The following is a 12,475-nucleotide window of genomic DNA, read 5'->3' as shown; positions in this document are numbered from 1 at the left end:
AAATAGGGTTACAAATTTTATTTTGATTTACAGTAAACCAATGGAACACTTATTTTTCTGTTCAGCTCTTCCTTCCTGCTTTTTCAATGCGTGCCCATATTTCCCATTGACCCAAATCTTTCAACCCTCAATTTGTGATTAAAATATTTCCCACTAAAAGTGCATTTGTATCATGCGCTTTACAAAACTCTCTAGAAGCTGTGTTTACATTTCACCTGTCCCAGATGGATCTATTGAGGATTATCGGTCAGTTTATTAGGGTGTGCCAACTGCTATAAGTTCTGATATATTTATTTTTTTGTTTCCTGCAGTCCGAGGATCTTTTCTCCCTCATAGAGACACATGAAGGAAAACCGTTAAAACTATATGTGTACAACACGGACACTGATAATTGTAGAGAGGTTGTTATCACTCCAAACTCTGCTTGGGGAGGAGAGGGCAGGTAAGTTTATTCACATGCATTACAAACTCTACTATATATCTGAGGAACCAGCACTTTCCGAATTGCTCTTATTACTTGTGCTGGGACTAAACTCTTCATTAGAATTATGTTGCTGCTGGAACGCATGGCTAAATTCTTCCTTATTTCACTTCTTGCAAGTTCATGCAGAATATATTTGAGCTTAACGTGCAGGGAGTGTCCAGCAAAGCATTGCTCTACAGCCTTTTGTAAGCTTCTCAAACACAGATACTGTACGTTACATTTCTATAAAAAAAAAACAATTTCTGCTTCATTCTTTGAAACCTTGGAGACCTTACTGTCTTGGTTTTCTGGACATATTAATGACACATTACATTCTTTCAGCACAAGTAAACATATGAATGTGGTTTTTTTTTTTTTTTTAGATTTTTAGGCTTTTTTTAGCTGCAACATATAAGTGATTTTATGCCCGGTTATGTATCAAGAAAGATGTCCTCCGGCGCGTTGACTCAAGTACAGATGTTAGGCATGGAATAGATAAATACAAAAAGGGAACAGCGATGTATTAATAAAGGTTGTTAACCTATTTAGACACTCTAAATTAAACTTATGCACTTACAGATTAGTGTAGTTTTGAATCTATAAATGAATTCCCACTTGGAGTTTCAGAGGTTAATCAGATAGATGAGGCCAAATCTCGGCTTATTCAGGATATTTGAGTTGATACAAACTGAGAGAAAATCATGGCACAGTAAATGTATTACTCTAGACTGGGTTAGAACAATATTGCACTTACAGGCCACACTTGATATATCAGCGTTTGTGGATAGCTTCCCAGCATGTGGTCATGGACTCCTTGCTCTTTTGTGATGGTTCTGGCTCCACGGAATCCAAGCATTCTTTTCTCCTTTCAACGTCACATGCCTGCTGAGCCCGTCTCCTCAGATTTCCATGCGGGGGGAGACACGTCACCTCTCCTTTCTTCCTGTACTTTGCACACGGACATGAGGTAGCCAGGAGGAGATCTATCACCAGCGGTGTCTTCCAGGTCACGCTCGCGTCCAGGTACCCGTAGGGCAGTCAGCTGACTGCTTAGGCACGGAGAGATCCACACGTCACGAGCTACGGAGGCCTGTAAGTTCCAATCCAACGCATTTCGCAGCTGCTCCATCAGGGATCTGGCTCAGGGTAATGCATAAGTCTTAAATACTGGTTTCAGTTGATCAAATTCATTACAGCTGATTGCAAATGTCCTTATGTAAAAATTCAGCTGAGTGGTCAAAATTTGTGTATTTATAACAATGTTGTTTTCACATACACAACAAAATCAATAAAATACTAAAAAAAAAAAAGTACATCCAATATAAACCTTAAAATAATTAAATAGACAATAAAATCAAAGTAAAAAAATAACAGCATGTTAAGAACCATGGTTGGAAACCAAATCAAGCATTCCCAATATAAACTAGTCTAGACATGCAGATAAAATGTGAATAAAATTATATCAGTCAGATAGTGTCTAAATTAAGTTGCATATTACACCTGATGTTGTTTCTTGTATTAGATCTATCTTGAAATACTATAATAGTTAGATGTTATTTACTGATTTAATTTATTAAATTCAATTTAAGGTATTCAAAGATCTGCATTGATTATCCACGTGTTTAGGTTACATTATATGATGCTATGAAAATTAAAAAAAATCTCAATTTTAAAACTACTACAGCTTAACCCCGTTATAGCGCGGTCCTCGGGGGCCACCTGCGACCACCGCGTTATAAACAGGGTCGCAAAAAAAATGGCCGCCGAAATGTGTTTTTTTTTTTTTTTTTTTTGTGGTGGTAGTACCGCGTCTGCCGGAGGGGGAAAGCTGAGAACTCTCCCAGCGTTCCCAGACCCGGTGGGGTAGCGGCAACAGCACGCAGCACTTACCCGGCATCTGGCAGCGCTTCTCCCTGTCTCTGCTTTCTGCTTCCGTCTTGCGAGAGCAAGCTCCCTTAAAGAGGGGTGTGTGTGTGTGTGTGTGTGTGTGTGTGTGTGTGTGTGTGTGTGTGTGTGTGTGTGTGTGTGTGTGTGTGTGTGTGTGTGTGTGTGTGTGTGTGTGTGTGTGTGTGTGTGTGTGTGTGTGTGTGTATTTGACTGTGTGAGACTGCGTGTATCAGTGTATCCGTGTAAAAAAAAAAAAAACATTTTTTATTTTTTTTACATTTGGGGTCCACGCTCAAACCACGTTATAGCGGATCGCGCTATAACTGGGTTGAGCTGTATTTATATGTAGAATAAAAACTTATTAATGGTGTTCTTTAATGTGCATAACAATACATATTTAAAAGCACAATATTTATTTACCTTTATTATTAAAATAGATTTATGTATGTTATAGTTCTCCAAAGTGTTAGTGCAATTTAAATAAACTAATTATGGGTTGAATGTATGTTTTGCAACTATAGTTTCCACCATGTTAATATATCACATACCAACAATAAATTCAATACTGGTCACAAAACAATAAACCTTTACTTGCTTCATAGGGAGAGAGATCATACTAGTTGGGTGTACATTACACAATTGGAGCATAAGCAGGAGTGAGAAATTCTATATCCACTCTTAACTGCTGAATTCCAGAAATTCACATATACATCTATTAGACCTAAAGAAATGAGGCAATATCCATGTCTATATTATGTCCAGCAGGCACTAATGTCTGAAGAGTGAAAATCCAATAGGATTCCCTTTGGGAAATTCTTTGGATATAATCACCTCCCCCTCCAATCATGGATCACCTGTTCTATCCCATTGAATTGAAGACATTTGGGATTACTATTGTGTTGTCATATAGTGATTTGACACAGTGTTTCTAGTCCCTGGATGATATTACATGCTCTCCCAATCGAGTTTTGAGTTTACGGATAGTTCTGCCCACGTACTGGAGTCCGCAGCTGCGCTCCAGCACGTAGACCACTCCTTTACTCTGACAGGATATGTTTGACTGAATATTATACTTAATCGATGTACTTACAGAGCTAAATTCTCTCAATTTAGATTCCTGCTTCCTGTTGTTATTGCAGGCTCTACAATTGAGGCATCTAAAAAAAAGCCCTCAGTGTTGGTATTCAGCCAGCATTCCTGTCTATTTGATTTCAGAAAGCTGGGTACTAACTTCTGTTTTAAGTTCAGAAGATAAGTTTTTATTCTACTAATAAATAGTAGTTTTAAAATTGAGATTTTTTTTAACATTTTCATAGCATCATAATGTAACCTAAACAGGTGGATAATCAATGCAGATCTTTGAATACCTTAAATTGAATTTAATAAATTAAATCAATAAATAACATCTAACTATTATAGTATTTCAAGATAGATCTGATACAATAAATAACATTAGGTGTCATATGCAACTTAATATAGACACTACCTGACAGATAACATAATTGTATCTGCATGTATAGACCAGTTTATATTGGGAATGCTTGATTTGGTTTCCATCCATGTTTCTGAACATGCTGTTATTTTTTACATTGATTTTATTGTCTATTTAATTATTTTAAGGTTTATATTTTAGTATTTGATTTTGCTGTGAATGTGATATCAAACATTGATATTAGCACACAAAGTTTGACCACTAAGCTGAATATTTACATGTAAGGACATTTGCAATCCACTGTAAAGAATTTGATCAACTGAAAACAGTATTTTAAACTGATGCATTACCCTGAGCCAGATCCCTGACGAAGCAGTTGCGAAACTCAATGGCTTGGAACTTACAGGCCACCGTAGCTCTCGTGAAGTGTGAATCTCCCCTTGCCTAACCCGTCAGCTGACCGCCCTACGGGTACCCGGACGCGAGCGTGACCTGGAAGACACCGCTGGTGATCTCCTGGCTACCTCCTGTCTGTGCGCAAGGTACAGGAAGAAAGGAGAGGCGACGTGTTTTCCCCCGCATGGAAATCTGAGGAGACGGGCTCAGCAGGCATGTGACGGTGAAAGGAGAAAAGAATGCTTGGATTCCGTGGAGCCAGAACTGTTAGCAGGACCATCACAAAAGAGCAAGGGGTCCATGACCACATGCTGGGAAGCTATCCACAAACGCTGATATATCAAGTGCTGTCTGTAAGTGCAATATTGTTCTAACCCAGTCTTGTGTAATTTACTGTGCCATGATTTTCTCTCGTTTGTAACTTGTCAAATATCCTGAATAAGCCGAGACCTAGCCTCATCTATCTGATTAACCTCTAAAACTCCAAGTGGGAATGAATTTATAGATTAGTGTAGTTTTTAATCTGTAAGTGCATACATTTAATTTAGTGTCTAAATAGGTTAACAACCTTTATTAATCGTTGTCCCCTTTTTGTATTTATCTATTCCATGCCTAACATCTGTACTTGAGTCAACGCGCCGGAGGACATCTTTCTTTCTTGCTCACATTTTGGAGGGATGTGTAAGGCTAAGGCCCCGCTCCCGCACTCAGTGCGCCCGCACGGCAGACAGGCGGGGCGCTGACAGACACAGACCGCGATATGCGGTCTGTAGGGGGGCGGGAGTGGGAGGGAGGCGGGATCTGATCGTGGTGCCGTCCACCCCCACACACACACACACACACACACACACACACACACACACACACACACACACACACACACACACATACATACACAGTCACACACATTTACACACACACACATACATACACAGTCACACACATTTACACACACATACATACATACACACTCACACACTTTAACCCGCAGCTCCTTCCCTGCTCCCCGCCCAAGGCGCCTCCCATCTAGCTCCTTACCTCCCCTCCTCCCCATTGGCTGACTCGCCGTGACGCGTCAGCGCCGAAAATCACTAGGATCTTGCAGCATCGGCCGGCTGACGCGTCACAGTACGTAGTCAGCCCTGCCGGAAGGAGGCAGCGGGGGCAGGGACCATTCGGGCAAGGGTCTGGTGGTCCGCGCGCACCGCCGGCCGCAGCGGGTTCGCAGCTTAACTCTCTCCTGGACTCTGGCAGCTGGACTTAAGTATTCTGTATTGGAGACTCTACCTCCTCAATTTGTATTCACTTTGTATAAACACTGTATTATATTTAGCTATTTAATATTAGGTTCGTGGTTAGCGCTACTTCTTTCTTTTGCACGGGTTTTGTATCAAGCGACCAAAAAATGACTTCCACACACACGATTTCTGTCAAATGTAAGAGACGTGTACAGCTGACACAGATCTGTTTGCCATCAAAGCTGCAGTTCAAGCCATATCCTTCAGGGTTTTTTTTTTTTTTTTTTTTTTTTTTTTAAATCAGTTCTGTACTATGAGCAAATACTTGTAGCATTTTTTTAAAACAATTTTATAGACATATTTGATTGTATTCTAATGTAACAAGCATTTTTGTTTCTATAGAAACCATTTACATGGTCACACTCCCTTGCTCTTCTGAGACAGGCCTGGCTCTTGAGCCCTGCCCTCTCTCTCTTGCAGTGCACCAATTGTAACTAATAACTGCCTGGTTACATGATCTTCCACACAGAACTTTGCATCATGGGTACTGTTTTGCAGCAATAACTGAATTAAATAACCCAGAACAAAGCGATCGATTACAGGAGAACGATCTGCAATTTAGCCAATCACTTGTCAGTGTGCAGATAGTATTGATACACACATTGAATGGAAATGTTATTTTTATTTTTTTTTAACGGCAGCTTGAACTGCAACTTTGACACCTCAAACCTGGTTAATCTTGATGGAGACAAATGAGACCATTTTGGATATAAAAATGATTAATTCCGCTACCATATGCGAATCAAAGTAACTCTCCTTACTGCTTCATATAATCTCTCTACAAATTACTCACTTATGTAAGTGATGCTAAATACTTTGATAAATTAAGACTAAAATGTGTCCTTACAATGTCTTGGTATCATTGTTATGGCAATATTATCAATGTGGAGTTTCATACATGGCCTTCAGGGTAACACAAAACCATATTATGTCATTCTAGTCTAGGGTGTGGTATTGGCTACGGGTACCTCCATCGGATACCAACACGTCCATTTGAGGAGGGAAAGAAAATCTTTCTGCCTGGACAAGTTCCCGGGGCACCAGTGAGTCCTCTAAAGGATGGCTTTACAGAGGTACATATGTCCTATGTTCTTTAACCTAGAGAAAATAAACCCGCAAGGAAAGATGATCGAGTACCCAGAATAGTTAGCTGCATATTTGCTCAAATAAAAAATATGGTACTAGGTGCAAGCAGCAATGACTTAACATGTTCAACCACAAGCTGTGAAAGGAAAAGGAAGTGCTCTTATCTTAATCTTGACTTTGATTATTGTTGGGGTTGACATAACCAGAGCACTGTTTCTCTTTGGCCTTGTAGTTCAATACATTAGGTAATACAAATGAATAGCGATCAGTACATTGAATGCGCATGGAGTTCTGAAGTTGCAGCAATGATTGTATCACCATTCTTCACCAAGAACAGTTTTAGACTAAAGGCATGTGCTGAGATTTTGTACATTGGTGGGCAGCAGGTGGCATGAGGGGGCCGCATGAGGTTCTCGGGGACTTCACCTGCGGCCCCTAACCTGGTCACCCAAGCAGACCACTCTCCCTTTTTCCTCCCTGCAGAGGGAACGGAGATGTTGCTGGCATGGATTGTAGCTTCTTCAGCTGGTTGACAGTGCGCTGATAAATACTGTGCTGCCGCACTCCCCTCCTGTGCTAATCAGTAGTTCCCTGTGTATGAAGACAAGCGGTACAATATTTAGCAGCGTGCCGGCTTAATGCTGAGTCTCCGGTGGCCGCTGCTGTGCGTGCCGCACACCAGAGCACAGCCCTCTATAAGACCGGCCCCAGTCACAGTGTGTGCGTGCAAAGATGCGACCGCGGGAAGGGAAGACAAGGATTTTGTCTTTCCCTGCAGCGACGCTGTCACATGGTGGACTAGCAACCAATGGTTGTGCAGATAGGGTAGACCATCATGGCCGCCCCACCTCCCCGTCATGGTCGCGGCCCCTGCACATCCCATTGTTACTCCTAGACCGCATCTTTTACCTATGCACTCGCCGCCAGTTGCTCTGACGCTCGTGCAGCCGTGGCCACTGGGGACTCAGCTGTAAGCAGCTGACAGGAGCTACCTATGGCTGCAAAAGTCCCTGTGTGTAATGTGCAGCCCTTTTTGTGGGCCCAAGTGCTGCACATTGATGTATATCATGTTACCTACCACTGAACTAGTATCTTATCTTGCATGGATTCCGAAATAGGCCACAGCAAACGTTCTGTTTATTTTTGTTTTAGGTACAGTTATCTGTAAACTCTCCTACTTTACCGCTTGGAGTCACAGGAATTGAACCAAGCCTGTCTGGACTTTCTATTGGCTCCAATCCACCCGCTGTTATTAATGTTCTCAATTCAGGTATATAGTTCACTGAAAAATTAAATTCTAAATAGTTTGACTTCAGTTTTGGAGGAGACCCAAACAAATCAAAGCACATTATGGCTTCTTAATTTTCATTAGAAATGTTAATATGAGCATTTAATCACACAATGCTCGATCCTAATATTTCTGTAAGAGGAGACCAGTCATTTTGTACAGGGTCAACAAAAACGTAGTTGCAAGAAGAGATCTCCAAAGTGCTTTAGCTTAAACATGGAAGGAAATTGTCATTGTAAAAAATTAATGAAGGGTATTAAAAAAAAAAAAAAAATTTGCTTATATGCACTATCTGTTCTGTGTTATAGTAATCCAGACTCCATTATCTGGTAGATCGCCCAATACAGGTCTCCAACTGTGGCCCCTAGTTATTATGCTGTGAAGCTGTGTTCCAGCGCTGGAGAAGAGGTCTGCTGCATGTGAATAAAATCTTCTCCAGCAGTGGGATGTAGCTTCAAAGCATATTAAATGACTTGGGTCAGAGTTGGGCAACTCCCAGTCCTCAAGGGCCCCCAACAGGTCAAGGTTTCAGTATATCCCTGCTTCAGCACTGTTGGTGGCCCTTAGGGACTTGAGTTGCTCACCCCTGACCTAGAGTCTGGAATAGAACCACTAATTAAAGAGGGAGATTTACTAAACTCTGCGTAATATCGGATCCTGATCAGGCGTTAACGGTCATTAAAGTTGATGGTAGTTCGCGCCAGATTGGATATTCCGTATTGGTGATTGGTGAATCCGAACCAAAGGCTGTGTGAAGTTTAAGAAAAGGAAAATTGAGGTAAAATGTAGTGTTTCTTTTTTCCAGGCATCCCAACAGTGCCTGTATTACCTTCCCAAGTTCATCCTTCCCTCAGCTCCATTCCTCTGAACCCAACAGTTGCAATTCCAGGTAATTATATTGCTGTTTTCTTATGTGATAATAGTATGCTTTCTGAAGACTGCTGTTGTAAATACACAACTTTTCTTGTTCCTTTTATTTAAATTATACCCTTGGGTACAGTTCGGTCTCATCAGTTATTTAAAGAAGCAGTGCACCTAAAGTTTATGTTTGGGTACTAGTTCTCTTATAGAATCTTTCATGGACTCCATACTGTTCTCACTTTGCTCAATACCTTATTAGAAATTGCCCTATACATAGGATGTATAGGAGAGACCTCACACCCGGTAGTAGTGTTTTTACGTTAACGTGTGCACTGTCATGGGGTTTTGAATTTATTTTTTATTTTTTTCATTTGATATATATAATAACTGATTGTGTTTTTGTTATATGTATATGTGCCATTTTCTCTGCCCACACAAAGATGTCCCCTCTTTCGCTCAGCTCTTTTGTCTGTAGTTATTATATACATTCTTATTTTACATAAGTAATTTAAAGAAAAAATATTGTTTATTTATGACTTCCTCTCTTTCCCCACCCACCCCTTCCATCTTTTTAAGGTCTCATGCCATTATCCACTGGACTCCCTACTCTAACCAATCTACCTAATCTCCCCAATCTCAAAATGCCTGCTCCACACTTTATCCCAAGGCCTGTATTGCCAGACATGATGCATACTGGTATGTTCTAATACAATCACTGAAAATTACTAATCTTCTTTTATTAATGCCTGTCCTTTATTGCAGTTGGATGCTGCAGCAGTGGCTTACTCATACAGTACCTAATACCCCAGATATTTGGTTGTGAATGGGCCAATTCAATGTGTACAATTCCTTGTCTCTGACCAGAATATTTGTCGCAGTTAATATACATACGATGCTTATAAAAGTGGATCACTGTGATAAAGGGGAATTACAAAAAAAAATTTGTTTGCACACACACTTGAATCGTAGAACCAAACTCATAAAAGGGAAATCCAACACTATGAGAAAGTATAGTGTTTTGACTCGTGGGTAAACGGGAAAATGTTGTATTAAAAGAAGCTACTGTACTACATTTTCTTTGCCTGTTGTCAATTGGTATTATATACACTCTTAATATATAAGCATAGTAAGGTCAACTCAAATTTTGTAACCTGGGAGAGAACTAGCTCCATTACCAGTAGAATAATGGATGCAAATATGGGAAATAACAAAATACATCTTCAGTTTCTGTTAACTTCAGAGAACCCATACAACATAATGTACAAATGGTAATATACTCCTGTCAGACGCTGCTTATTTCCCAAATTCATCCAAAGTGTGTTGGAGAGGTTGTGGGGAAAGGACGACCATGAGCTACATCTGGTGAAGTTGCTAAGTCATTAAGTTGTTCTGGGAAGAAGTGTTAAAGAGAATGAATTAATTAGGGGCATTAAAATCCCTGAGGATACATGGATATTGTTGAACGGGACAAAATACCAGGTTACAAACTGAAAAACGAGATATATAGTTAGTATTCACACGGCCATGTGTGAGCCCCTTCACATCAACATGGTCTTTTAGGTCAAAAGTGTGGACCCTCCTTTCATACGATCCCTCAATTGGACCAAAAACTGATGTTGTGAGTGGGTGGCGTCTCTCCCGTGATCCCAGACAAGGACAATGGGCAAAGCCGCGCTCAGATTTCAATACATTTTATTAGTAACAAAACAAAAATAAAAGCACTCACACTTGAGAAAAACACTGATCAGCTCCGGATCCTAGGACGAGTCCTGCGTTTCTCGGTACACCCCCGCATGAGCGTCCGACTGCGGGACCGATAGCAGGGATCTCGTCAAGGGTACGGTGGGCGAGGAAGCAATTAGTTTTGCGAAACGCGTAGTTCCCTGCCGATACTGGAAGTTTGGTCACGATCGGCCACCGTACCCTTGACGAGATCCCCGCTATTGGTCCCGCAGTCGGACGCGCATGCGGGGATGTACTAAAAGACCAGGGCATTAAAAATTAGGCAGCCAGAGGAAACCAATTCACAAATAATCCTAAAAACACAAGATAAGTGAGCAATTAAAATAATGCCTGAACCATTTTAACCCACAGCCAGTGAGTGTATTGTTAATTCATAACAAATAAGAGTTCTGTAAATATAGTCTGTTCTTTTCTACTCTTTTTGTACCCCTATTACGTCTCTGTTTATTGTATATAGGGGAAAAACAGTGAACAGAAGTAAGGCGACACTTTATTTCAGATTACACTCAGGCAGACCTATCCCTTCTGTTGAATAATTAAAGAATTAGCACACAGGGGAATTTAATTTACCTGGGAATGTAGAGTTGTATGTCTTTATTTATATAGTGCCATAAATATACATAGCGCTTCACAGTAGTAATACATGTTGTAATCATATAAATAACATAATATAAATAACAGGTCATGGGAATAAGGGCTTCAGACACACTAGGAGTAACATTAAGGAAGAGGAGTCTCTGCTCCGAGGAGCTTACAATCTAATTGGTAGGTAGGGGAACGTATAGAGACAGTAGGAGGAAATTCTTGTAAGTGCGTCTGCAGGGGGCCAAGCTTTATGTATCATGTATCATGTGTCCAGGATTATCCACAGTGCTATTCATATGCTTCTTTTAGCAGGTGGGTCTTAAAGGTGGAAAATTGCACATTACTAGCATATTTCCATTTGTAGGTTGTATGTTTACTTTTTTGTTTTGCTTGCACTTCCAGGTTTGCCACCTATTGGTACTTTGCCACCTTTGAATCTCGCAGGGCTGCCACCTCTCTCCATAGCCCCTCAATTTCACACGTTTCCTCTGGGGCCTATAGCTGGTGACCTGATTCCTTCATTGCTGGACCACACTCCAGCGCCTGCCACAGAAAACGTTTCTGTCTCCGCTACTATCGAAGACCTTGGGAAAGTGGCCTTTCCCATCACAGAAAAAGCCATTGTCGGCAGCACAGAAACGAGCGTCGGCGAGTCATCATAACTTCAACCCTTTCTTATGGATTGGATTGTCTTGATGTATTTATTTAGCCACAGAATGTGTTTCAAACAATCATTAATTTCATTAGTTTCTACTTACATGTAGGAGACCTGTAAATAAAAATAAAAAAGCTAGTTATGAAAAAATTAGGTCAATGAAAGAGGGTGAAAAAGCTACAAATGGGAAAATGCCAAACTGTGGTTGTAAATAATTTTAGCATACGAATTTCCAGCCGAAGATGTCTTTAATAAAGTTACAGAATGTGCACTCTTAATTGAGTATTTGTGTATGTTTCTTTTTTCTTATTTTGACTTTTCCGCCCCTTTAGGTGCTCGAGGGATCAGCAACTCGCCTGAATGAGTTGTTGCCCCCTCTAGCTCTGAAGAGGTCATTAACATTTTGTAATAGCTGCTGCATTGCCTGAGAAATCTACTGTATAAATGGCAGAAAGAAATATATGAAGGAAAGTTTGAGTTTGTTAGAACCATTTCTCATGTTTGGTTTCAATCTGGGATTATATACATACAGCAATAAATGACTGCAATTTTACATTATCTGTGTTGCTTTTATGCGTTTTATAAAAACATCAGCCCATGATGCTAAAATGTGTATTTGCATGGACACAAATGTAACCTATACAGTTTTCTATAATTAGATTTTAATCCAGTTACGTTAGGAGTGCTTGAAATAATGAATGCAAAGGCTACATCAATTAGCATGCAAATTGATGCATGAAAGTAATTGCTGATTTTGCTTCCCGTCATCATTGATTTTTGC

General features: G+C 40.4%; 1 protein-coding gene across 1 annotated transcript in view; it reads left to right on the top strand.

The window, feature by feature from the left end:
* Positions 1 to 12,247, top strand: part of GORASP2 (golgi reassembly stacking protein 2) — a 30,045-nt gene extending 17,798 nt beyond the window's left edge. Inside the window, exons 5-10 of the mRNA XM_075609090.1 lie at positions 312 to 442; positions 6,417 to 6,549; positions 7,715 to 7,832; positions 8,656 to 8,739; positions 9,288 to 9,407; positions 11,442 to 12,247. Coding sequence (XP_075465205.1) covers positions 312 to 442; positions 6,417 to 6,549; positions 7,715 to 7,832; positions 8,656 to 8,739; positions 9,288 to 9,407; positions 11,442 to 11,701 — 846 coding nt within the window. The 3' untranslated portion in view covers positions 11,702 to 12,247. The remainder of the gene's footprint in view (positions 1 to 311; positions 443 to 6,416; positions 6,550 to 7,714; positions 7,833 to 8,655; positions 8,740 to 9,287; positions 9,408 to 11,441) is intronic.
* The last annotated feature ends 228 nt before the right edge of the window (positions 12,248 to 12,475 follow it).

Source organism: Ascaphus truei, chromosome 7 (genome assembly GCF_040206685.1).
Source record: "Ascaphus truei isolate aAscTru1 chromosome 7, aAscTru1.hap1, whole genome shotgun sequence".
NCBI lineage: Eukaryota > Metazoa > Chordata > Amphibia > Anura > Ascaphidae > Ascaphus > Ascaphus truei.
This window is presented reverse-complemented; position numbering and strand designations above follow the sequence as displayed.